General features: G+C 45.2%; 1 protein-coding gene across 6 annotated transcripts in view; it reads left to right on the top strand.

Moving 5' to 3' along the window:
• Positions 1-27,918, top strand: part of ARHGAP32 (Rho GTPase activating protein 32) — a 252,566-nt gene that overhangs the window by 207,608 nt on the left and 17,040 nt on the right. For all 6 annotated transcript variants that reach the window (XM_049799524.1, XM_049799525.1, XM_049799522.1 and 3 more), the window contains 4 exons: positions 5,977-6,126; positions 21,540-21,642; positions 24,857-25,001; positions 25,728-25,810. In XM_049799524.1, the coding sequence (XP_049655481.1) occupies positions 5,977-6,126; positions 21,540-21,642; positions 24,857-25,001; positions 25,728-25,810 (481 nt within the window). The remainder of the gene's footprint in view (positions 1-5,976; positions 6,127-21,539; positions 21,643-24,856; positions 25,002-25,727; positions 25,811-27,918) is intronic.

Here is a 27,918-nt window from a genome sequence, read left to right on the forward strand (position 1 = left end):
TGTGAAGGGATGGATATTAAAAATATTTACTGAGGTTTTAAGGAGGGGCCGAGATAACTGATGCTGTGTGGGGAACTGGCCGAACTCAGTCCACTCACAGAGTTAAAGGTATTCCTGAGGGTTTGCAGAATCAGGACTGTAGGAAATAGGTGGCAAACCCACACCTGGCTTCTCATCTCCTGATTCCGGGTACTGCTCTTTCTTGAAAAGAGTCTGTTGCTGCCTTTTCTCTCTGTGCAGTAGAATTTAATTTTACAGGAGAATGGGTCTTGAGGGGCTAATAGCCTGGAAAAATTTTAGCTTGACTTGCTGTAAATCTCTCTTCAGAGAGGATGGATTTCATTTTTGTTTTGTAATACCTAGCTGTGCTTTTTTTTACAGCATTCCCGCACCTTTTTCCATCTTTGACTTTGTGACAGGATATAGCAGTTTGTTTATATATTTTAAACTATGCAGCCACACGTGTTCTTGCTTTTGACCTTAGCACCGCGCTCTCCTCGCAGCAGGGGACAGCTGGGTTCTGTAGCGTGTAAAATCATTGTTAATAATAAGAGAAACAAACACGCTTGGCCATGTGCTGGGAATGTGGGTCAGCGTACACCCTCCAAGATTTTCTCTTAGAGTCAAAGTTTACAAACGCTGTATTAGAAAACGTGCTGCTGACAGCAATCCTGTGAAGAGGATTTTGTCTAGGCCTGAGTTCAAACCCGAAAAATCATCGATAGCAACAGGAGATAAAGCAGGTGTTCTTTATTTGTTTACCAGGGGTTTGTTTTCCCTTAGGCCAAAGTGTAATAAGGTTGCAGGGGGACAGGCAGTGGGTTTGTGAGGGTGTCCTATAGGCAGGTGCCATTATCCCGTTCAGAATATGTTGCAGGGTCGCCGTATGCCTGGACGTCTGCCGAGTGAGCGCTTAACCTTTTTTGTGCACGTAAATGTGCAAGGCTTGAAATCTGCTGTTTGCTTTTGCCTGTTGTTTGTTTCCCCTGGTCTCTGAAAAGAGGCAGGGTGTGTGAGATGGGAGATGCTGTCCAGGGCTGCAAGGTTGGCTGTACTGTATTTTGTTCTCGGAGCCTTTGCATCATGGGGTTTTTCATACTGAAAAGGGAAGGAAAATGCATGCGCAAAATAATACCGCGGACACAGAAAGGCTGCATTTATTAGAAGACTCTCCTGTTTGGTCACCATGATTCAAAGCCAAGGAGCCAGGAGTTCTTTTCCATCCTACCATTCCTTTTTTTTGCCAACAGTTTGGGCAATTGTAACTAAATATTTCATTTTAGACGTGGTCTCAGGAGGAGTTTTACGGCCCAGACATGATGCTTCTGCAGTTTGGGCCGAGACACATGGTATCGTTGGACTGCGTTCTAATCTTACGGGCCTAAATCCAGGGTAACCGCATCCCTGTCAAATCTCTATGGGCACAGGAGGGATCAGAAGTTGGCACTCCGTGGCTTGGTTGTGCCTCAGCGACTTCAGCTCGTTTGCCAGCAGGCTGAGGGTATAGTTCTGCAGCGTGTTGGCTGTGGCAGGGAGCTCAGCGTAAGAAGGTCCAGTTTTCTGCGGTTTGCTCGTCCGCCCCCTCCCTTGGGCTGCCACAACCGCTCATGCTCTTCTGCTGTAAGAGCATCAAGTGCAGCAGATTATTTTTAATCTGGGTCGCTGCGGTGACTTAGCTGGCAGCGCGACCTCGCAGAAAGGTGCAGGAACACAACAGGAGGGCAGCGGTTCGGAGGAAGATGCGAAGACCCCAGCATATCCCAAGAGATCCCCGTGAGCTTTCCGGTGGGTTCCCAAAGTAACCCAGGAAAAGCATATTGTGCTGAACAACAGCCGTGAAACCACTTTGGATCGGCTGATGGCTGAAACATTTCTCCAGTAAACAAGCTGCATGAAGTATATCCCGAAGTGCCTTTTCAGTCTGCGGCATTAGGGTGAACGAGCCCTACTTTTAGTGGAGTAATTGTTATTTAATAGCTTTTATCAATGTCAAGGGAATTTCAGGCCTCGCTTACACTACAGAAGCTTGGTGGTATAGCAACAACGGCACGGCTTGATTGATAAACGTTCCTCGGGGAGGTACAGACTATGGCAGTTGCCCAAAACCACAATAAACTACCTGGCATGAGTATTCCTTTTTCTTCCCTCCCTTCCCACCATATAAAGGCTTTGGCCAGCATAGTTATGTCAGCTGAGGGTGTGATATGTTTTCTCACTCCTAATTGACACATTTGTGCCAGCAAAACTTCAAAAGTAGTCCAACCTCAGGTGCGGTATTTTTGTTTGGGTTTTGATTGGGGTTTTTTTTCAGTCAGTCTCACCATGCTAGAAGGAGAATTTGTCTTTGCTCATTCAGGCTGGGATATGTAGCCAGACCTGCCTTTCTGAGGAAAATTAACCCCTGCTCCTTCTAGGAAAGCCTCCGTTTCTTGGTAGACGATTTGTTTTATAGCAGTTAAATCTGAGGTGGAAAGTAATGTGGATAAACGTTAGGAATTTTGTTTGTCTTTCAGTTGGTAACACAGCAGCATCTCTGACTATAGCAACCATTTAAAGCGCTCTGGTAGTAATGCTGCTTTATGGTCTGAACTTACTTCTGTGACGCTTGTTGACCTGAACACCTCACATGGAGACACAGACTGTGAATGGTTCAGATTTATCATATCCTTGCTTTATTGCTGGGACAATAAAGGTAGAAAAGGGCTAATTATTTTATCCACATCTCCTTCGTTTGTAACTTGTAGACTTTTTTCTGGTCTAAACCCTGCGCCTTGATTCCTTAACTTCTTCGCGTGCGTTAATTCTGGTTTTTTTTCGAGATCGGCAAATGGGTGCGGGAGTGTAGGACAGCTACTTGCGCTGCAGCAGGAGAACGCCACTCGCGATTGCTGGTACTGTCACCAGTGGGACAGCAAAGGTTTGGGACCAGTGTTTTGGAGCAGAAAACATTTATTGTGCAGGATCCTTGGTAGCAACCTTGGCATAGGTGCTTATCCAGAAACTAGGACTTCTGTGTTAGCTTCATCTAAACCAAAATGCATCAGAAATTAAATCTCTCTTAGGATGCATTGCTAGTTTGCGGGTCAAATGATGCCAGAGGACTTGGAAGCAGAGCAGAAAGCATTTTACCTTTTATTGTTATTGGCAGAAAGACAGCATACCTGAGAGCCTCCTGAGCTCTTACCGCTTATAAGGATAGCTTATTCTTATCAGACACCTACTTGCTTTTTTGTTCTTTTTTCTAACCTGTCAGCAGAAAGATGACTGCTTGGATGTTCTCGCTGTTCTCTTTTCTTCCCCACCCAGGAGAAGCCTAGCTCCTATCTGTGAATCATTCGTGCGTAGGTATAGAACTCTGAAGTTGGTTTAGCCTGAGAAACTCTCATACAAAGTAGGCAGTGATTCAGAGAAGAGCAGTGCGGGAAAAACTGTGTTTAACCAAGGAACCATGCAAATGTTCCGACAGGCCGTTGATAAGTGACTTTCTGGTTACTGAACCTTCTCAGGCATTGCCCTGACAGTGCCTCGGACTGTTGCACTGGTACACTATGGGAGTGTGCTTGTAGGAGTCTACTTAATGATGCAGAAAACAAGACAATTATTTTAACCTGTACTGAGTGGCTTAAAGGCAGAGCAGATTTATTGTGTTTTAAAATACTCGGGTCTCCTGTCTGGTTAGTCGTGTAAACAAGTATCAATACCGAGCGAAGTACATCCTTGGATCATGGAAGTGTATCTGTTGCACCTTTTTCTCTTTTTAAGGCCTGGGGTGACACCCAAAAGTCACTTGGTGACCTGGTCACCGGCATTAGTCGAGTTTCTGCAGTACTGGATTTGGATGCATTTTTCTCCATTTTAAACCCATTATCTGATGGATTCCTTTTTCATTAAGTCAAGCAAGGTACATTATGAAGAACTGTCTAGGGCGTCTGTGAAATGATTTAAATGAATACGTACATCTTAGTAATTGCTTTATTTGTTTATTTGACTGTTGTAAAAGCATCTGTCTCAGGTCTATCACCTCCCATAGCATTATCTCAGGAGCCCGAGGGTGCTAACCCTTTGAAATTCCACACAAGCCAGGATGAGACTCTGTCTCCGTTTATTCCTGAATGGGGCTGATAGGAGATGATAAATGAGCCGTTACTTTACTGTGATGGTGGATACCACCAAAATCTATCCTAACTTTGTTTGGCATGTCAACACAATCTGTTCATTTATTGTGTGTAAGTAAAAAAAAAAACCCTCAAACTGAAAACGTTCCTTTAATTAAAGCCCCCATAGCCACAGTTTGTCATGCTCAGTGCTTCTGCGTTTTGTTAAATGATTCGGGTTCGACTGCTGAGAAGGCAGATGTGGGGTTTGTTGGTGATTTTAGGTTTTCAGGTATTCAGATGCGTTCCACTGTTTGAAAGGATTAAAACATCATGAAGCATAGCATGGTATAACCTTGTTCTTGGGAAGAGGTTTTTCATGTTGACTGGTTGAAGAATACCCTGTCTGCTTGTATGAAGCATTGCTGCATAAATCTCTATTTTGCCGAGTCCCGGCTTCCGAAGCTGCTCACTGAATTTCAATTTTGTGCATATTAGTGAGCAGGAGTGACACTGGAGAGATGCACCTTTGTCACCAGGGGTCTTCATTGCTTTGGGGGTTGGTTTGAAATGGCGTTACTCTGCTGAAATTTGATTACAGTGCCTAAGGGTTTTTAATGCAGGTGAAATACACGGTTGTCTTTCCTCTCTGGGATCTGAGGCAGGAGCAGGGGAGCGATGGCTGGTATTGCCTTGCGGTGCTGCAGGAGCCTTTACAACTTCCTAGAGCTGTAAAGGCTTCCTCACAAAGCACAGCCTTTTATACCTAGTGATTTGTTCTTTTCAATAGAAGTCTTCTGTTGAAGTTAAACTGCTTTTAAATCATGTATACAATGGCACTTTTGTTGGGGAGGCAGGAGCTCTCTGGCTTTCAGAGGGCCTCAGGAAGAAAAGTTGACCTTCAAGGGCATTGTTCTGCTTCCCATTCAAACCTGGCTCAGCCTCTCCTCCTGATTTGCATGAGCTTATTTGTGTCACCCACTTCTGCCCTGTTGTGACTCTCCCTTTCCTTCAACTGTGGATTATGCTCCTTAGCGGGACTGGATGGTTTTAACAGGGTGACCGATTCCACAATCTCATCGGCATTGCACAGAGAAAGGGAGCAGGAGGCTTGGAGGGATGGCTCCCGAGCTATGTTCTCGTCTCTTTGTAGGCTTCTTGTATTTATTCTGGAGGGGATAAACTGTGTCTCTTCAAATCAGCTGCCTTAGTTTTCTATTAAATAAAACAGACAGTGATGTTTTTATCTCGCGATGGCTCGAGAAGACCCAGGCAGCTAATAATGCCCTGGAATGGGCTGTACTTCCACAGCTGCAGCAAGGTTCACTAGAATTGCAGGTGTGCTGGCAGGGCGGTCTGTAGCCCTTAGAGCTAAACGTCCTCTAAGTTCAGATATTATTAGTCATTTGTTTGTTCTGGAGGTGCCTAAGACTACTAGAATGGCAGCCAGTAACAAAGCGTTTATTTCTGCTGGTAGATTTTTGTGCTGAGTTTGTCAATGTACGTGAGATTCCACATTTGGTTAGTTTAGCCATGTTCCTTTTTCCAGAGATGAAAATTGTAGCTCTCAGGTGCTGCCTATTAGCCAGCACGCTGTGACTCTCCTTTAGTACACTCCCACCTGAAGCTGCTTTGCAGATCGATGTGTCTTCGTGTTAAATTCTTCTGTTACAGCTGTCTCCTGTTATTTCTGCGCTAGCCAAGAATTAGAACAAAAGCCAAGTCTCTGTTAGTATCGGACCTTGGAAAATCCGTTTCTGTAAATAATGGATATTAATGTTACTACAGTTCTTACGTGCTCTGTGGAACGTGTTATGCTTGGCCTTGCCCAACTGAGCCAAATCTAAAAGGAAGTGGTTTTTTTTTTTATTTTGTTGTGCAGTGTCGAAAAAACACGGCAAGCTCATCACCTTCCTTCGTACATTCATGAAGTCGCGCCCAACAAAACAGAAACTGAAACAGCGGGGGATCCTGAAGGAAAGGGTGTTTGGCTGTGACCTAGGAGAGCATCTTCTCAACTCTGGCCATGATGGTAAGAAACAATCCGTTCTTGAGTTCTTCCTCTGTTGGGAATCTTACTTCAGGGTGATCACAGCTAGGAAAGGGTACTAGCGGAGAAATGTGTAACAAAAATCGATGGCTGAAAGATAAATTGAGGCTAATGCTAATGAGAAGCATCGTGGTTCGCCGTGGGAGCGCTGAAGATGGATGGAACTACCGAGTATGAGTTCTCAACCTCTTGAAGTCTTCAAATAAATATTAAATATTTTTTTGCAGGGAAATAAACTTTATTAATGTGTCAGTGTCAATGAATAATTAACTGGTATGTTAATATTTAACGTATGTTAAATCCATACATTTCTCTTAACTCAGTACCTTTGTATGATTCTAGCACAATTTGCAATGTAAATCCTTCATCCGCCTTTACCCTTGATTTCACAAAATTTATGGGAATTGACTGGATGTTATGTTTTGTCACAGCTTACTTTTCTCTGAGTTTGTTACGGTGAGTTTTCTGTAGCTCTTCTCAGTCCCCTTCACCTTCCCACCAGCAGTTTAGGGAGGTAGCAGAGATGAGCTGTGCATTCCAAGAAAAAAACAAAACCACCACCACACAATTGCTTCTACTCTTCCTCGGATGAACTTTTGTTTCACATGCTCTTTCCTCCCCTCTCCCTGTGACTTACCCAAGCTAGGCTGGGAAGTCAGGGAGGTACCTGCATTGCCGAGTAGCAAACAGAGGACTCGATTTCTTTCACCGTTCGCTAGCCAGGGTTGTTCCCATAAATGGCCCATGCTGAGGGTTATTTAGAAAAGCAGCATGGAGCAGCCATGGGCTGGAGCCAGTTTGCCCAGGAGTTAAAGCCATCAGGAAATTAGTGATGGGTGTAGCATCACTGTCTGGCTATGTCAGCTTGTTGATCTGTTTCGTATTTTTGCTCCTTGCCTAATGCAGTAGATTTTGCAGTAGACCTCTTATGCCAAAGTTGTTAATGTGATGTCTCCCAGCTTTTGTGTGCAGGCTGAAGGAGAAATGGCGTGTGGGGTAGGAAGGAGTTTCTCTGTTAAATTTATTTTCAGTGGTACTTCAGACTCCTGGTTCATATGAGTGCCTTTTGGAAAAGGGATGGTAAAGGGTGGGGAGCTGGTTTGTGCACTTTTTCCAACTGATTCAGTTGGTAACAGCACTGTGCGCTCCCTTGCCTGACATGAAGTGTTTTACTACCACTTGGTGAATAATATGAGCTTGTTCTTGTGGAATCAGGACTGTGGCAAGGCTCGTTGGCTCGTTAATTGGAACCAGTAGAGATCTTTATTGCTGGGGCTTGAAAAGCATCAGAGCGCCAGAAACTGGATGGTTTGGAGACAGAAACAGACAGTAACCCATGTAAGAACTACATCAGGAGTAGGTAATTTACACCACCGGGTAGCTATAGAGCTGGGTTTATAGTCGTGCTGTGGGAGCAATCTTGGAGGGCAGGAGACATGCCAGCAGGGTGAGCTCATTAATGGGAAAGAGGCAATTCTCTTATCCCCAGCCCTCCTCCTGTCCATTTTAGTTAGGCGCAAGTCAGCAATAATTGAAGCTTTTCCCTGCCCTCTGCGCTGACTTCTTCCCCTGGCTTTAAGGGGGTGCGCATTTTATTTAGCACTAAAAAACACATCCCGAGCTGCACTAAACCATTCTAACTCCACTGGAGGCTCCTGTTTGACAGTCTGTAGGAGCTCGCTTCTTGTTCTGGTCGCTCCCCTCGCATCATGGGCGACTGAGTGACTGTGGCTGAGCTGTGCTAATGAGGTCTCTTCATCTGAGAAGTTACCAGTTGCTTTCACCCTTGATTTAATAACTCCTTTCCTAACTCCTTGGAGTGAAGCAGATCCAATTTGAATGTTGCTAACAGGGGAATGTCTCCATTTCACAGAGCGGGATTGTTTTTTTTCTGTGATTCAGCTCTCTGACCTGTATTCCAAGTGACGTAATCCCCAGGATTGGTTTTGTGGAGACATTTCTGGGTTCCTGTGAATCAAGCTCCATGCAGGCACAGCATTTTAAGATCCCCTCATCCTGTAGCATTAATGTTGCTCGGTCTTGGAAGCACATGTAGCGCTGATCTGCTGAAAGGGGACTGAGGTATCACAGGAGACCCGAAGTTGAATTTGATAGAGCAAAGATGCAGTCCTGCTCCTTCGCCACATAACCAGAACATAAACAAGTGTTTTTATAGGAGCACAGAGCACTGTAGCTGAAGTCAGTGCATGGTACCGACTTGTAATGCTTTGGGATTACAACCGTAAAACATCTCACTTCAGAAAAAAAAACCAAAAAAAAACCAAAAAACACCCCAATACCTTCACAGATTGGTTTGGGTTAATGCTAGTTTTGATGGGTTGCTGTCCAATACCCGAAAGATTTAGCAGGACTGAAGGAGAAAATTACACTGTCCACAGTGCTTGAAATGAATTGCAAGGCATTCCTGTGCTCCTCAGAAATGCAATATCGAACCAAACTGGAGTTATGTTAAGAATTTTATTAATTATCAGCTTTGGGAAGCTGACAAAGCCTACATTCTCAAGAATTCGCTGTGAAACAACACGAGCGGTCCCAATTTGGCAGTCACGAACATCTGAAACTTTGCTTGTCTTTTAGATAGGAAATGGGGAGAGAGGAGCAGACCGAGAGAATAAAAGGGGTAAGGAAGGACAAAAACTGAAATAGGTCTGACGCTTTTTTTACTAAGCGCTGTGTTGAGGCAGCTGGCTCCAATTGCTTAGCTAGGAGAAGAGCGTGTTTGCTATCGTGCGTCTGTATACCCAGAAGGGAATTTAGAAACACAGAGGAAATGTTTTACCTACTGCAGTATGTTGTCTTTCTGTGGGCTCAGCAATAAATCACTCTCATTCTGCATCCGTTGCGTCTCTTTCAAAAGGAGAATAAATTGGCATGAGATGTATAGGAGGAAAGCGATACAAAAACGTGACCTGTCTTGCTGTTACGGAGCAAGAGCCCAGGCGATACCGTCCTGCAACGCTCCGTACACATGCTTTACTTTCAGCGTGTGCTGGGTTCTGAACTAGCAAAGCATTTCTCTTAGTTTACCTGAGGTTTTGAGATCAGTCTTGCGCTGAGGCAGAGTGCCTGCTCTTCTGAAAGGGTCCTCTCAGGCTGGCGTGACAGAACGTGCGTCTGCTAAACTTCAGGGTATAATATGTCTGTTTACTGGAGTTTCTCCTTAGGGAAGGGTGTCTGGGTTAAGATGGGGTGAGTGGAGCAAGCAGGCTGGTGTTGCTGCTGCCTTTTCATTTTTGATGAGGATGCAGTTTGTCATTTTTTTAATTGATGTGTATGGATGCGAGAAGTGACACTGTAAGCAGGGATAGGGAGGGAGGTAAGGTTTTTAACCAGCGTTTACAGTAACAGCGGTAGGGGTGAGTACTGTACCTGAAAATCTTTCTGTGTGCCTGGTGATTCATGTTGGGGCTTGTGGTGATTGTTGGGCTGGCAACTGGAGACAGGCAGGGTCCTGGGGTTTGGGCTTGGTTGTGGGTTTTTTTTAATTCCAGTTTGTAGTGCACTGACACTTTGAGCTCTCCAAACAATGATGGAGCCCTTCTGTGGTAGGAGTTGTTGTACCTCCGCAGGGTGTGAAACCGTCCTTTCCCAAAGGCTCTTGTAGACAAGATAGCAGGGAGGGGAAGGAAGCATCGTTATCCGGTTTCTTAGATGAGGATCTGAGTCACGGGTGGATCACAGGATTATTTTTCAAAATCGTCTGCGTTCCAAGCTGCTTTGGAAAACGGGAACGAGGAGCCACGGGGCTCCTAGTCGCTGGGCTGGGGTGTACATAGGTGTGTTTCTTCCAGGGAAAGAAAGGGCGGTCTGTCCATTTGGTTCCTCTTCTCTGTCACATGTCCGTACTGAATTATAGGCTGGTACCTGAAGGAGTAAAACCAGTTTTAACGTGAGGGATTTTTGACTTCTCTGTTGGGTCTAAATCTAGCAAAGGTTGTGGTGATGCTCACTTCAAGCATGTTGGTTTGCACAATCTTTCTCCAGTCGGCTCTAGTCGCCCAACGGAGCCTGCCTTAAGAGGCCCGTCTCCATTTAATTTTAGCACGTTATTCATTTGTTGGCCCCTTCTGCGTTTTGAATACTTCCCCTGCCAATGAAGCGTCATTTGGAAGCAGACCAAGCTTAGTAGGGAGTAGCTGTTTCTTCATCGCCCTCAGAGATGTTCCCAGTTGGTTTGGTGCTGTTGGCGCCTGCCATGCTAGTTCATTTTATGGAGCTGCGAGATGGCAGCAAATTCAGCATAACCCCTGACTCGTGAAGAGGCCTTGTTCCCTTCCTAGGAAAAAGACTTTTTTTCCCATGGTTTTTTTTCCTCTCAAAGGAAACCAGATAGATCTCAAATTTAGCTCGACCCCAATTAGAAAGAATTGTGCTTGCAGAGGATGTGTTTGTCTAGCGTGGGAGCTGGTTAAATGCTGCGTTGCAGCATCTGTACCGTCTCCTCGTTTGCACCTCAGAACATTTTGAAACGGAGCTCTGCGCAACTTCTGAATTTATGACAAGTGTCGGAGTCCGCGGTAACGTGGCTAGCAGAAACGTTGCGCTGGGCTGCACGGAGAGGCAGGTGGATTGGAAAGCCGGGCAGGTTCTTGGACGGAGCCGCGACACGAACGGGGAGGCTGCGCGGTCGCAGGTGCGGCGTTGCAGCTGCGGCGATGCTGTTTCTCTCCGGCTTCGGGAGCCCGGGGTTGGTTAGCCGCCACTCGGCCGGGTCTCTGGAGTGGTCAGAGAGCCAGAGAAAAGCCACATGGCTCTTCTGGGAGCAGATGAGGGATTGCTTTGCGATGTACTTTATATTGCTGGGAATAATGTGCTGGAATGACTTGTGCTACGGGGTATAAAATACTAGCAGTTCTTTTTGCGTGCTGAAAATCCTCCTGTTGCCTGGCACTTTGGTAAAGGTGATCATTTCTCTCTTGGCGGTTAGAGTGCAGCACCGGCTAACCCTGGCGTACCCTAAAATGGTGGTATCGGGTGTTCGTTTCACGAGGTAGTCCATACAGTACAGTCAGCTGTATTAACAGAGGATTTTGTAGGCTAAAAGCAAATGGTATTTTTGGTACCTCTTTATGCATTTATTGCACTGACACATCATCAGCTTCCATGATTGGAAAAGATGGATTTAGAAATGGCACGCATTTTTAATCGACCAGTTTCCTATGTTGAAGGATCTATACCTCATTTTTGAATTATTAGAAAACACCAGTGATCTGTAATCAACAGGAAGAGGTATTGCTTTTCTTGCTGAGAAAGTAAATGCCTATGAAAGACAGAGTTTACTAACACACCTGATTCTTGCTGTCCGTCCTTCCTGTTCTTCCCAGTTCCTCAAATTTAGTGGCAATTATTTTGAACAAGTTGGGTAGGATTAAAGAAAAAATAAAAGGAAAGCTGAGGCTCCAAAACTGCGTGCAAGTTCACATTATAGCAGATGCCGGATCTTGATCTTGTTATATACCGGGCGCTAGCAACAACTGTTTGCAAGGGATGGTTTTATTCTCTTGTGCTGGTTGTTATGCTCTCCAGATAAGCTCCTTAACAGCACCTTGGGATTTCTGGTGACATCACGGCTTGTTCTGGGTCCTCCAGTGTTACCCTTCCCTTCAAGCGATCCCCTGGCTGCAGTTGGGTGATGTAGTTGCCTTTGATGCTAATTTATTGCAGATTTGAGTACAGGGAGAACACTGTTACCGGAACAGAGTAACACAAGGAACCAGAGCTCGGGCAGCGTCTTGGCAGGCATCTATAAAAATCTGGTTCCCCTTAGCTCAAGCAGAAGTTTGGTAATCTATATGTCATCTCTTTGGTTCCTAGGATTAATGCGAGGAGTCCCTTTTACTAGCTAATAATTTTCATTATAAAAGTCTGCCTGGCTGGCTTTGGATTTTTGCCATCTGTGAAGGAAGCCTTGATTTGGAATTGAGGACAGCTGAGTCTTACATATTTATTAATTTTAGATTTTCTTGATGTTTTAACTCTTAAGAGAGTAAATGTAACCAGTTTCCACTCCGTCTCTCTTACTGCTGAAGAATGAAATTGAACATGACAAACAAGAAGTAAAGCAAACTTTGCTGAAAAGTAGAAAGTTATAAATATTTACAGAACTGTTGCTTTTTTCCTTTCCTTTCTTTAAATACTGTTCTTAACTGTAAACACAAGGCACACCCTGAAAGCCAAGAACTTCCAATTTATGTTCTGAAGGCCCAGCTGAAACCCCTGCTCATGACGTCCTTGGTAGGGAATTGGTTTGCGCCAAGATTTTCGCTTCAGAAAGACTTCTTAGCATTTGCAGGGCTTCCATCAGAGATAGATCCCCAAGCTTTTACCCGGGCCCACTACAGTTCAAACAGCGAATTGTTACATGGCCATACAGCAGCCCCGGCGCGTAGCTCCCCAAGTATGCTTGGAATTGTTACGACTTGAACACTGGCAACCACATCAGTAGATTTGTTTAAGCAATAGCTTCGTCTTCTCATACAAAGGTTTATTGAAGTGTTGCAGGAAAAAGGTAGGTCGTGTGTGTTAGCCATAACGTTCAGATCAGAGCGATGAAACGGGCCCCAGTCATGACGGTGGGCTGAGGAGAACGTTGGCTGTGGATGAGGCTGAAGGTTTATATTGGATGCGTTCATTCTGTGAATGAACCTCGGGGCATTTTTGTACTTTTAAGAGGTATTTTCAGAGTATCCAAGCTGACAGGTTTGAACGGGAGCTAAAAAGTTTCAAACCTCCAAGTAGGTTCAGATCTGGCATCCTGCTTTTACTTTTCTCTCTATTTTTAAGCATTTACATACCTAAAGGAGTTCACGATTAGGACATAAATCTGCATTTGGAAGGATTTGTTTGTGATTCTCTTTTCTGCTAAGACGTTCCTTGAGTGGCTTTGGGCAAGTCCTTTAAAGTAGGATTCCTCTCCTTTGCTCTTAGGCATCTAGCAGTTATCCAGGTCTAAGGTCAGTTAATCTGGTAGCCCATTAAAGCGGATGGGTGTATCTGGAGGGTGATTCACCTCATCTACCATAATACAGGTGTTTAAAAGAAAAAAGAAGTGGATCCTAACTTCTCCATTGGCACCGCAGGAAAAATAATGCATCCCTACTTAACCAATAGATTTTGTAATGCCCCTCCTTGATACCTTGGGAAAGAGAGCCATAAACAAAAGATAGGGCAAGTGGACGATTCATATACAGGGCTACAGCTCACAACTCGGGGGGTGTATCTTGTGTTTCCTACAAGCCTGCCTAATGCAGGTATTGAGGAAACTGGAAACCCTCCTCTTCTGCCTCCCATAGTAGCATTTTTCTGCGTGCTATTGAGAAAACGGGAACTAATTGTATATAGTACGTGGCTAGTCATTGTGAAAGGGCAAATCCTACCCCAGAATATTGTATTTAGTTAACAAGAAATTGTAACTGGTCTGTCAGTGCCCATGAAGGAGTTCAGGAGACAGTTGCCTATGGATAGGGAGAACATGATTTTCCATCGGCAAGTTTTTTCCACTACTTGAAACTTTAAAAGTTGTTTATAAGCTGCATGCCACAGAGATACATTAAACGTTTTCTCCTCCCCAAGTGATTTATTTTTGTGCTTGAGAAATCATTAACAAGGGGAGGATTTGACACATACTCTTACTGCTTTGCCTTGCGTGTTGGAGCCCAAACTGACCGTCTTTGTTTCTTATGATCCTTCATCATTTCCTGCTTGTTTTATGTGACGCAATGAAGAAATACTGGCCTGTCTCAGCATTTTCACTTGCATCTGAGTCCATGTTTGCCACAGCTCGGTGCACAGACAGCATAAACAGGAGAAAAAATGGTTGTAAAGTTGCATTCTGGGGCAGTAATTCAGTGGGGCTGTTGTGATTTGACAGCCCCTTTGAGCTCACGGGTAGTATCAGCCATACCATTCCATTCATCCTGCTGTCCTGCTGGCTGTTATTTCATTTGGCTGTGCCTTTTTTCAAGAGGGTGGCAATATATTGAAACCAGCCAGCCTCAGACGTGCCAAAATCAGTTTTCTTTCAGTATTTCACAATTTATAGTGAATTTTTTTATCAAAACCCATCTCCAAAGGTCTTGGGCAATCAGGACCGAAGCTGCGGTCAGAGTTCGGGCCGGTGAGCTGGGAGCAGCTCAAGCCCTGTCTCACACGCTTTTTGTGGCCTTGGGGAGCTTGTTTGATATTTCCCTTTCCGTCTCCACACTTGTAAAATCAAACTAATAGTCTGTATCTGCCCCCAAGGTGCCACAAGGGTAAGTTTCTTAATACTTGTGAAGTATGTGGAGGATTAAGAGCGTGCTATAAACATTAAATAGTATTTGTCCAAGTGTTAGCACAGGTTGGTATGCTAGATCCAGAGTAGCCTTGAGATTGTCTGTAGGAAATAAGGAAACTTACCTGTACGTATACCCTATATTTATTTTGTTCCTTGGTTGGGTTTGCATAATTTCACAAATCTAAACCTGTCAGACATTTTGGAAACTGAACGGTGCCGAATTCAGTGGAGCTCTTCCGTAAATCATGAAAAGCCTGTGTGTTTGAGGTGCCTAAATGTTTCTTCCGATCCGGTAGTATGTGCCTCTGCGCGCACAAACCCCTGTAACATAAAAGACGGATCCTGCAGATGCGTTCTTTGCTACACGAACTCATTGAACACAAGTTGATACTTTTAAAGGCCAATAGTTTTGAGCTACTTGGGGCAAATTTCCAAACATAACAGGCACTGTTACTGCTTCACCATCTGCCCTCTGAATTGCTGGAACTCACAATTATTGGCTACGGGGTCAGCATTACAAAGAGGTACATGGGGTCCCCGTGGAGAATTACTTGTTTGGGGGAAGTACTTGCAGAAAGGGGCAGCTGAGCAGGCAGTACAAGCTTTTGCAGTTAAGAAAAGAGACAGTTTCTCTCTCCCCTTCTTTTCTACCCTGCCTGCAGCTGTGAGAAGAGAAATTCTTTATGCCTCAGTGACCCAGAGGACAGCAGGGAGTTGAAAATTAATTTGCATTTCGAAACACTACAGCTGTAGGGGGAGCAAACATGAGAAAAAAATGTTGCAGTCCCTGCAGGAATTGCTTGTGCTCTTACCCCTCCTCTCTTAACGAGGTGGATGCTTTTTTCCCCTCTCAACTTATTGCACTAAGTGTAATTGATCTAAACAGAAAATGCTAGCGCACATACCAATGTGTTAGTAGTATCTTTATTCCATTTGTGGATATTTTGTATTAAAAAGAAAAAGACCAACCCCAGAGAATTAGGTGGGTACAGCCTGGGAGATGGATGTACTATACAAAGGCTCTGATCTTTGACAGGAGTGCAGTAAGGTACCGCTTGCAGCCCTCAAGTGCAAAAATGCCCTAGCAGAGACGTACCCACAACATGGAGAATGTTGCTGATCTCGCAGGACTTGAAAAACGTGATCATCTACTTTCCTAGCCTGATGCAACACAGTGGGATTTATTATGTTGCTCAGGCTTGAACTTTGCACTTTGTTTTTACCCAGTTCCTGGGTAAGCTGCTATAAAAAAAATAAAAAGTCCAGCCTTAAAAAGCAGAGTCTGGTGCCAGAGGCCGATTCCACAAATGGGCGCTGCGTGGTGTCTGCTCCTGGAACCCACCCATGGTTTATGGCCCCCTCTTCCATTATTGCGCTTTCCCAAGTGCAAAAGTCACACTTCAAATAAGAACGCTGTATGTTACCAGGAAATAATGCAGCTGGTGATAGCGGGCTTAGAAATCACGCAACTCATCAACAGCATAAATGATTTTAATGTGGGTCACTTCTTGGACACTGGGAAGAGAGCACCTTGAAGAAGGTTTGCCGTTTGGTTGGTCTGCTACTTCTCTCTTACTCTTGCTGATTCACACGAGAGGACGCAGATTTAGGAGCGAGACAAAAGTCCTTAGAAGAGAATCTTTAATAAAGTTTGATTTCTTTCTGAACGTGCAGGGGATGGTGGGGGTCTGCGCGCTTGTAAAATGACAGGTGCGGGCGACTCACCGGCGGGCAGGGAGCTCCTTACAGAACAAGAAAAAGGAAATTTTTAACCTCTCTGTCCCATGCTGGTTTACACCTTCTGTGTAACTTTCACTGTAAGATGGAGGGACGACTTTCAGAAATGAGTACTTTGAAATGAGGTTCCTGGACAAAGCTACAGTCTGAATTATTACAGGGGGGGTTTATGGGTTTTTTTAGGAAATACTTGGATAGTTTTTAGGAAAATTGAGCTACAAGTAGGAAGAATGATTGGGGTAAAAGCAACTGTATTTCTTCGGGTGAGGATATTCATTGTTAGGTTTTTACTTAACCACACACTAATGTGGCCAGGCAGACAGGATTTATTGGGCTAATTTCCGATGTCTAGAAGTTGTCAGAGTCTCAGCTAGTCACCACCCTCAGGAACGGGGCACATCCGCGATGCAGTTGGCACCTTTCGTATCGTACTGGGTGTTTTTGGGGCGCTTTATCCTCTGTGTGTGCCCATCCTTCCTCGTGGTTTGTAAGGGCAGCCTGGACAATTAAGAGTGAGCTGCCTCCACCTCAACTTTATCTTACGGCTGATTGGTTTCAGTTTATATTCTTGCGGTTCAAAACATTTAACCTTCTGTTATGTTCCTTCACTCGGTTCTGGGTTCTTCGTATGCTTCCTACATCACATGTACTTGATAGCCGTGGTTATTACCTTTGTTCAGGCGGTTCGGAGTGGCGCTCGGGACAGTTTATTTCATTTTCCTTGCTCCTGCTGGGCTGCAGGTTTAGCTTTCCGCGTTCGTTTGCTATGTGTGGAATTCAGCTGAGCAGCTGCATTTCAGTGTGCTATGGTCCATTAACCAGCCAAAAGGCCTGGCTTGCGCGGCAGTTCACCTTATTGCTGTAATATTGTGAAAACGACACCGCTAGAGGGGAGCTTGATGGGAGGCCTCGTTCCCCAGGCTGAACAAATAGTTCTGATTCCAGTAACGTACTAAGAAAATAATAATAATAAAAAATAAAAAAAAAAAAACAAACAAAAAAAAACAAACAAAAAAACCAAAAAAAAACCCTAAAATCAGGCAAGCCTCCCAAAACCCAGGGAGGGAACATTACAAAAGATTAAAAAGGAAAAAAATTAACCCAAGATGATAGGAAAGGAAATGTGCCTGATTTCGAGATGAATCAAAATGTTCTTCAGAATGAAAACCATAAAACTCCTGCTTCCTCTTAATGGCAGAGAATTAACCAGCTAACGAGCCCTAGGAGATGCAATAAACCTTTCAAACCAGCTGAGAGATGCTCAGGAATGAGTTGAATAAATTCCTTTAGCTGCTATGGTGATGAAATATGCTAGGGTCTCCTTTGTTGACGCGTCCACATTTCCAGCCTTTTGCGTTTTGTTTCCTGGAACTTACCTGTTATTTGAGACAGCGAAGGGAGGGGGGGAAATGAGGGAAGGGGATGCGTTTTGGAACGGGAGACGTGAACGGTGCCGAGATTCTCCTGAAGAGGTAGGTGTTCAAATGTAGCACCTGCCAGTGGATTTGAAAGGGCTGCAGCTGGGTCAGTGACTTCATTGCAGAGAGATTATCGGGCGTCAGTGGCTGAAGACGGTATTGCTCTGAAAAGGAATAAAACCAACAGGGACTATTGGTACATTTTCGTACTTGCCTGGGAACATGGAACTCGAAAGGGCTGTGTGCTGGGTTTAATAAACACAGACGCTGATTCTGGGCAGAGGGTTGTTGGGGCTGGAGGAACGTAGTGTGTGTTACCCTGTGCTTGTTCATTCCTGTGCCTTTCCCGAAGTGGCCTGCTTGCGGCGGCTGTCAGAAAGCGGGTGCTGAGCTAGGTGGCTGTTAATACAAACCACGTGCGTCATCAAGTCTGGTTGTTATAATTGCAGGAAACCGCAGTAATTAACTAACATTAATAGAGTTTTAGTGTAGATGCTACTACATCCTATGAGAAGAAATCTCCCATCAGTTTCCCGCTGTGATGCAGCTGGGATACCTTTCTGATTCAAATCTGGCTATCGGCTTGGGATCTAGAAGCCAAAATTGGGACGTGAACACAGAAGTTCACCTCTGCAGCAGGGGAGGGATTTATGCAATAGAGATAGGTACCCGAAAAAGTCACAGTGTGATGTCAGAAGCCACCGCAGGTGGTCTTGGCACACTTCACATTCGCAAAATTAAGTCTTGGCTTGTGCTGTCATCCTGCCATTTCATTCTGGTGGTAATAGACACCATTCCCTCCATATGTGTGTATATGCATGTGTATAAATGTATATTTAGCGAACAGGCTTGGGATTCAAAGGGCAGAGGGAGGTTAAACACGCATGTAATTGTCAGGTGTCGTCTTTGTTCAAATATCAGAAAAATCAAGTCACCATTCCAGCAAAGGGCCTTCAAGTATAATTATAGCCCTACTTGAATTTCAGTCACTTCTCCAACCATGCAGAATTCCCCCAAAATATCTGTGGTGCTGGCACGATACATTTAGCTTTAAGAACAGATCGTCCCAGTAACCAGATTGGGAAATGCGTGGAACAAGCCTGCTAGAATTCTTTTCAGCATATATTAATCATTCTAACTGTGCCCAAGACCTTCCATGACAAAGAAGTATTTCAGGAAGCGTATTGTTGGTGCTACATCCCTCACCTTCCCCCCTGTTCTACCTTGACCTGGTTCACATTGTCACAACAGGTTGCTGCTCAGCTGAACTGGTACGTAAATACCATTCTTACCATGCTGTTTGTTTACACAGCTAGATAAACCCCAGAAGGCTAAGGCCTTGGAAACATGCAGAGCTCGCTCCCTGTGGCACAGGCCTTCAATTAGGAAGCGCAGGCGGGTGTCCCAGCTGTGTTCGCGGTACGTAGATAAACAGGAGAGCTCCCCTGCCCGGTGTGTGCATCGCCCTTCTCGGACGGTATCAGCCCCCCTGGTGGGAATTAGGCAAGCAGGGAACGCGCTATTTATTTATTTGCTTATTTATCTATTTCAGCGGGTGCTACTAATTTCAAGGGAAACCCTATTGAGATTCCAGTATGGACCATTAAAGTCTTTGGGATTTTGCAGCTAAGTGTTAGCAGACCTTGCCACAACACTTTAAAACTTGGGTAAAAACTCCTTTACCCAATCCTTTGCGGCTCCTGCAGTCAGGCAGTTGGCCGAAGGAAATGCCGCTGATGCGGTGCCGAGAACAGCAGCCTCACGCAGTTCACGGGTGAGACTTCTCGCCTTTTGTAATGGGTGGTGGTGGGCAGAGGCACACGAGTGGACATCTGGCATAGTCTTGCTTGGTTCTCGGTGAAATCAAAATGGGGACGCGTCTAGTGTCAGGGTGTTCTCGGTGTCAGCATCTAAAGCCTTGCCCTTTGCCTTCGCTGCGACGGATGGTGCTGTTCTCATCTCTCTGCTTTTCTGCACCAATTTATACCCGGGACACACTTGTCTCCTAACGCTGTAGTGCGATGCAAAATGTATTTTAGCCCTTTTTGGCAACTGCTTGAGTGTGTCCTTCCCTGTCCACTTAAAAACTTTCTTCTTTGAGAGGTGCTGAAACTTTCTGGGTAAAGGGGTGACTGGTGTCCTGCAAAAATGTTTCTTGAAACAGTGTTAGAATGTAGGGCCATCTGTTCTGCCTGCTCTGATCTCAGACACGCAGCTTACGACACCGTGACTGATGCACGTTTTACCAGCGCGCTCTCCAAATGTGTATTCGCTCAGCGGTGAGAAGTTGTTGCTTATCCTGGCTCAGATGCCTAAATGTGTGTCTGGTTGATTCCTAAGGCCAACAGTTGTGGTGCTGCTCTGAGCTCACAAGGCTGCAAGAGGTACCTTTAGCTTTGGAGCAGATGCGGAGTTTTCCTTCTGGTAATGTCTCTGGCTGCGTTGGTGGAAGTTGAAGTTTCCATTGCACCTACAGGGGAGAGCAGAAGGTGATCACCTCTGCCGGTTTTCTCTCCCCCAAAAAGCAGCACGTGGTTTCCAAGGCTCGCTCTATGCCATTGCTTAATGTGCAAGGGCTCTGCTTGTCCCGAAGTCTGCATCTTGCTTTGGAAAACAGTGAGAGATGTTGTAAATGCCTAGTCGTGCAATACTAGAGTCTGGCTGGCTGAGTTTTGACCGTCTCTTGGTACCCTTGAGTATCGCAGGTCCAGGGCCTCATCTACTAGAGCTGAGCCTGCGTGTTTGACGTGCCATGCGGATTTACAGGTTTTGTTCTGTCCTGTGCTCGAGTGCACAGCAGATGTGCCCTCAGCCCTGGATGCACCTGCTGATTTCCAGGGAACCATTTAAAATGAGTCTTTTCTCTAGCTGTGTGAGTGTGTGCTGCAAGCTGGCAAAAAAGCAGCAAAGCGGCTGGGGAAGGGAAAGCACAGAGCATCTCGGTTCAGTAGCACTTAGGAGAACTGACTGGCAGATGGCATTTGCTGCTTGATATAAGGGGATTTGCCACATGACCTATTGAGAATCTGAGTCACGTGGCAAATTGATCAGACCTGGCATCTAATGTAAGAATAAATCTAGATCATCATAGGAGCTGTAGCATAAAGGTGGCTTGCAGAGGAATCCACAAGGATCTGAGTTTTTTCCATGAAGATTTGCCGATGCTCGCAAGAGCTCGATCCAACTTCTCTTCCTGTGTTCAGGGCAGTTTTATCTTCCTTTTATAAATAAAGTAGTTTGCTCCTCCTTAAGCTTACAAGGATGGACAAATAGCTCCAGCCGTGGATGCTGCATGAGGCTGAGAAGTCAACTGGAAGGAATCGGTTGGTGAAGCGGCTTGAATATTAACTTGACACCTAATTATATCCTCTGGGCTTATTTTTTCCATTCTGTCATACCCCGGTCTGTCTGCAATTTCTGTGAGTGCGGTATGTTGTGTAGCTATCTAAATGCAGTCACGCTCCGGTAGGCATTGGGGATGAAATTAGTGGTTGTAAAAACTCCTGGCCCTGGTGCAGAAAGTAGCATCTCCTTAATGTTTATATTTGCTTAAACCAAGCAGTATAGGTTAATCCTGTATAGATTTGAAAACAAAGGAAGTCTTTGGCCAGAGGGAGTGTATTTACTCAATTTTATAGCTCTTCTGGAATGGAATTTAACACCACAGTTCTTGTGGGAGTTGTGATGGGACCTGCACTGTCTCTGCTTGACCAGGATTGACTTCTTTCACCCTGATTCATATCCTGGCGTTTCCGTAAAGCAAAGAACACCTCTGACCAGTTTCCACACCAACTCCTAAAGTTAAATTTCTTCCAGGCTTTCTCTTCTAAGGAAGACCTAAAGCAGTAGCCCAGCTGGGCGCAGTTTATGGCATCTGACAAGACCACAACTTGAACTAGGACCTTAATAACGCGCGGAACTAACCCACACCACTTGTTCTTTAGTCCCCCAGGTCCTCAAGAGCTGCACTGAATTCATCGAGAAACATGGCATTGTGGATGGAATATATCGTCTGTCTGGGATCGCGTCCAACATCCAGAAGCTACGGTAAGGGCGCTGTGTTTGACAAACCTGTTTGCAGGGTACGCGTGGGGCACGCGCTGGGTTCGAAGGCTGTGCTTGCAGAAGCCAGCACGGTGCCAGTCGTGGGGCAGGCTGTTCCAGCAGCTCCGACGCGGGTGTGCAGTCTGTCCTCAGTGGATGGTACGCTGGGTTTGGCATCGTTTTGGAGCAACACAGGTTGTTCAGTCCACTTCATTTTGCAGGAAGTTTTCCTTCAGGATAGAGTATTGGAAGGCTCTGGGATCGTGGTGGCACTGTGCTGTCACATTTCATTCCTGTTTCCTCTTGCTCCCGGAGCCCTTTCGAGCAGCTGCTATTTCTCCTTGGTGCTTTGGACTCCAGGCACACTAGCAATTAATTGGTAACATGCAAAGAATACTTGCATAATCCTTGGTGGGTGGCATCGCCATGCTGCGTGGCTGTGCAGGGAAAGGCTAGGTGCGCGCCCTCCCCAGTTAGAAGCTGTTCTCATCACAGTAAATGGTCTTTATCCTTTTGCGAGGCTGTTTTTCCTCCCGTCATTTGGTATGCATTTTCCTGTTGTGAAGGGACTGAGAGAACCTAGTGGGATGTGACTAATTCCAGTGTTGATCCTAGGCCCAGGGCCTCACAGAGGGAGCCAAGGGGTATTTTCCATATGAAGGATATGCTTTTTGTACCAGCTATTCCCAAGTTCAATGGACAGGTTTGAGCCGGTACAGTTACTGTACAAACCCGCGTATGGATGGGCTTATTCTGCTTCAGCTTAATCCTGTTTCTCATCACAGTAAGTTCCATTTTAAAAATCTGCTCCTGAGGCTTTGATACTCAGGCTCCAAAGACTCCGATTGTAGCTGTTGCCCACAGCAGTCTTGGCTGAATAAAACGTTTGCCCTTGCTTCAGTTACATCCCGTTAATTCCCCACTTTGACTTGTGCTGGACCATCTTTCTAACCACTGCCCTAGTCCGTTTTTTCCCTTTGTGTTGCCAAGACCATTTTCTCCTTCATTGTTTTCCAAAGGTGCTTTAAAAACTTTCATGGCAGAATTCCCTGGTGCAGTAGAGAGAATGAAGTGACAGCCTATTTTTCAGCTTTCTGGGATGTTCCAAAGACAAAAGGGAGGGAGGACATGGCATAACTTGAAGACACTGTCCCTGTTCATCTAAATCACTACAGATTTTCATAAGTGTTTGATTAATGTAGGACACGTTGCATGGCTGTAGTTTCCAGCTATATAAACAGACCATTAGGCTTATTTCAAAGCTAGGGCTGCAGTATCCTTATAAATGAGTCACTGTTCTTAAGTTTCACATAGAAGAATTGGATCTCCCAGATTTAAAGGGCTTTTTGGTTGGAGAGAAAGTTAGAGAATTTATTCCACTTGGGAGATTTACTCCAGGACAGAAGTTGGCTCTTTAGCAGTGCAGTAGCCGTCTTTATTTGGCTGGTAGGCAAAACAGAGCGAGCGTTGAGTTGGTATGTTTATCCCTGTATTCTGGCTCTGGATTTTTTTGAGAGACTGTGGAGTTGTATTCTTCGGCTAACAAAGTATCTATCTTCCTTTGGGGTCAAAAAGAGATAACATGTAGTTCTCGAAGCAGCCAGTGCAGAGAGAAAAAAGGCTGAATGTAGTAGGGCTTCCCTTTCTTCACTTCATCTTCTGCTTCTGCAGGGGTATGTCTCTGACAAGAGTGTGAGATTTTTTTCCTAGGAAAATATACCAGAGTACCGGGAGTACTGGAGTAGGGCAGGATATGGCCAGAGAATTACAGCCAAGGCTGAGTGTATTTGTGCGGGGTGGGTTGGTGTCTTTCCCTGATCTCCCTTCTGAGCTCCCTCTTCTTCTGTGGAGCCAAGTGCAGGAAATAAGTTTCTCTCCCAGATATGAGTAAGTGATGAGTCAGAACATGCCTGTGGGAGCAGTATATACTGAACGCTGAGGGTTGTGGCTACAGGCAATCCATCAGTTGGGGAAAACAAAAACCTTAATTTCCTTCTGTGCTGTCTTTGGGCTGAGGAGCTGGGGGGGACTGTTCACCCCCTTGTCTGAAGAAGTAGAGATCTCTTCTGCCCCCCAGTCTGGCGTGGTATGAATGGCTTCCCTCACGCAGCCTTCACGTCTAGGGGAAGGATGGAGCTCCTTCCCGATCCTGTAAGGGATGTACGGCTGACCGCTGCAGTTACAAATACGCCTGGTGCCTTGGGCACGGGTACAAACTGGTTCTGTTCTGTAGGCAGAGAGAGGCGACCTCGGCGTTTGAGCTGTACTGAAGGCATGTTTTATCTTCTGCATTACAAATTGCCTGGCTTGGACAGGGCGAGAGGCCAGGGACGTTGCCACCAAGCCCCCGACGCTGTTGTGGTTGTCGTGCAGACAGGATGACTCCCTGCGTCGATGATAAGATGCTTTGGTTTACGACTTAAAGACCCTTGTAGGGAAACCGAGCTTCAGCGAGAGCGGCCGTGCTCTCGCAGCTCCCCGTGGCCTGACTCACCACGCTAGTCCCTGCAAATCCGTCCTGCTAATTTGAAACAGCACTTTCCATGCAGATATTCTAGCAGCGAGCCAGCCTTTGGCCTTCTAAGCTCAGCTTTTATTTCATAAATGTTTGTGATTTTGGATTTTCTCTCTCTGAAAACCAAGGGAATGCTCGGGGATTTTCTTCATGTGGTTGCTGGCTCTCTCCACCCTGTAGCAGAGGCGTGCTCGGCTCACCAGCTTGTCCCCAAGGAATTGCTGCACACGCTGGTTTCCATGTGCAGCAGCTGCCGATGGCACTGCTGCTCTGCATTGCTTTCTCGCTTAAATTTCCAGGCCTTTGAAATGCAAAGGGACAGCAGCTTTCGTTCGGACCTGCGGGCACTCCTCCTCCTGCAGGTCCCAGTCCCAGCCGTGGGGAGTTAAATATTCAGATTGTCTCCGTGGTCGTGGAAGACGTTCTCTGACGACTTTGTGAAAAGCAAAAGGGATTGCAGACTAGCCAATCAGTTGTAAAACTAACTGAAAATGCCTTGTTGGGGGGGGGGGGTGTGTGTCTCATTTTTGGAAAAATCCACTCTAGCGGCACCACAACCATGGGTCATGTGGCTTTGGTGACTACTTATTTTTTCCTACAAATCAGGAAACCCTTGCTTTTCTCGACTGTAATTTGCGCTGGGTTTTATTTTCATTCCTCCTTTTCAAACCCCTTTGCCCATTTTTCTGTTCTCATTTCCAGCCACGAGTTTGACTCCGAGCAGATTCCTGACTTGACAAAGGATATTTACATCCAAGACATTCACTGCGTGGGCTCCCTCTGCAAACTGTACTTCCGCGAACTCCCGAACCCTCTGCTGACCTATCAACTCTACGAGAAGTTCTCGGTGAGTACAAGGCAATGCCTTTCACTTTCCACTTCAGCGTGACTTCATCTACGCAGGTGGAACAGAGAAATACTGAAAAGGAGCCAGCAGCAAGCTGAATCCGTCTTCCACACAGCTTTTTCTTGTCTTACTTCTGCTTAAGCTGGTGTTTTTAGAGAGATCAGAAGCGCCTAGCTCCAAAATTACCAGCCTAACGCCAATCCGGTTTGTGCTGCCCGCACACCAAATTCCCGCTGCTGGTGGCATTCCGCCATTTCAAAAGTGCAGCGGTGCCTCGGGTTTGAGGTCCCTTTTCTGTTTGCCCTGTAGGCTTACTCACGCGTGCCTTTGTCCCCCGTGCCACTCCATATTGATTCCACTTTTGGGGCCTCGGTAGAAGGTTACTCGGGACACTAACAATGCTTTGCAAGAATTCCCCTATCGTTTGCCATTCCCCAGTGATTCTTCGAACAGGAGCGGGATTAGAAGCAAATGCTACTTGGAGCTGTACGCCCTCTGCAAGGAATTGCTCTGTACAGTTCAGCTATGAAGTGGCCCAGATCTTGATCTACTTGGCCTTTCTCCCATTATCTTTGTGCCGGTCTGTCCCCAAGAGACAGACGCATCTCCAAAGGTAGAGCAGAGTAACAGAATCCTGAGGAACGGTACTATTGGCCCGGTGGTTCAGGACGCTGTGGCGGGTGTCTAGTCTTATTGGCAGCTAAACCCCTTTCTGCCTTCTTCCAGGACGCTGTTTCTGCTGCTACAGATGAAGAACGGTTGGTTAAAATCCATGATGTCATCCAACAGCTGCCCCCTCCTCACTACAGGTTAGTGCAGCCTTTACTCCGGTTATAGCTCAGCGTTTTATTATTGCTAGCATTTCAGGAGTGAACGATTCCAGTTCTCCCTCTCAAGATAGCTGCACTGTGCCTCTGTGTATTAAAATGGTTTATGGCGATATAAAGCTGATTTATATTTTAATTAGCTCATTACCAGACAAACACTATACGCTTTGCATAGTCTTGTTTGACTTCCTTGGAAACGACGTATAAGAGGTGAATACAAGCTTGTTCTGTCAGAATTGGCTGCTATCACTAAGGAAATAGTTTTCTTGCAGAGTGGAGGCAGGGAGGTACAATACCAGCTCTAGGAGTGACAATTAAAAAAAGTGAAATGTAGCCAAAAAATTGGTTCAGGCCTTCAGTTTAATTTGGTCAAATGTATTTTGTCTCCAGTTCTGCGCACCCCACCCCCAACAGTAACAGTAACTAGCAAATTATAACAATGCTCTAGTAGAATAACTAATTATAATAATATATTCAAACTAATTGGTGATATGTGGTAATGAGTCTTGACTAAGTATAACACCACATTAATGGTCTTTAGTATTAAAAATCAGGGCAGGGTATGGTAAAAAGGCATCAAAGTATGGTGATTGGTATTAATAACTAACTAATTATTGTAATGACGTATGGCAAGTAGTCTTCACCAATTATGTATCGTAATTGGTATAAACAGCTAATTACAGTGTATGTTGAAAGTTATTTAAATATCAATAACTATTGTAATTAGCTGGACCAATTGTGATGCTGGGTCCTGAATGGTTTAGATGACCATTGATAAAGTACGCAGATGGCTATTGATCTCTAATTGTAATACTTTATCATCATTGTCAATTAGTATGTTAATTTGCAGAACCAGTTATGATTCTGTACCCTGAGTGGTATAGATGGCCCGTTGCAATGCCTGAAGATAATTATTTGGATAGTGATAGCTATTTATAAAAATTTGTGCTAATAAATATTTAACTTTTAATTATTGCAATGTCTGGTGATTAGCTGGACAGTTACAATTACAGTATAGGGGTTATTTGAATATCAACTCATTAGATGGTCATTAATCTTAACCATTATAATTAGTTAACTAAGGTGTTATGAGCTATAAAGGTGTGCTACTTACTTGCTATTTAAAGAACAGTAACTAATTAGGGTAATAGCTGGTACTGTGTAATATTTTACTTATGTTAATTAAGGGGGCAGGGCCTTGAACAAGTCTCCTTAATTAACATAAGTAAAGGAACTAATCTCCTTCATCTCCTTTTCTTGGGTGCCTTCCCCCTTTGCCCTAAAATGACTCTTATTTTATGGGGTGAACACACTCGTATAACTTGGAGATGGTGCTGCCTGCGTCTTAGACCAGAGAGGGTGGCCCAGGAGCTGCATGGATGCAAAATGATGTAGACAGACAGGGCTGCTGCTCTCCTCCTTCGCTGAGGTTTGCTTGAAAAAGATAAAAAAACCACTTTATTTTTCTGCTGCTCTGCGAGGAGAAGTTCTAGGCAGGTAACAGGCCTTTGGCAGCATAAGCCAGAACTGTCCATTTTGTTTCCAGCCAGAAACATCCCTGTTCACTTCAGGCCTTGTGCATTTGTGGAATTTTGAGCCCCAGACCCTCCCCCCGACTCTGCTCCCCCACCAAGAAAAGGGTACGCACAGAGAGACACACAAGCCAGGGCCACTGCCAAGCAACAGCACTGAGGAGGATACATCAGCATTTTCATTACCACCTTGTGCTCCCTCCTCCTCCTGGGTACACAGCAGTGTTTAACATAAAAAAAAAAATTTTATTTTTTTTTTTAAATGTGAACAGAAGCCTCTGACATTTAACCTTGTGTCTTATATACCTATAAAAAAAACCTGTAGCCAGTAATGTTGTAAGTAGAACTCGGATACAATTCGCTGGTTTTCAATATCCTGGGGTGTCTAAAGAAATATTCCCCCCCTTACCAGGATGACCGTTCTCCAGCCTTCCCCACCTCTATCTAATGAGCACTGCAGCACTGTCCCATACAGTGCATTTCTGTCACACAGTGTTACAGGAAAGCAGCCAAGCGGTGAAGTGCCAGGGCACTCTGCTTCTAGATCCTGCTGTGCTG

This window comes from Accipiter gentilis, chromosome 5 (assembly GCF_929443795.1).
Source record: "Accipiter gentilis chromosome 5, bAccGen1.1, whole genome shotgun sequence".
Classification (NCBI taxonomy): Eukaryota; Metazoa; Chordata; class Aves; order Accipitriformes; family Accipitridae; genus Astur; species Astur gentilis.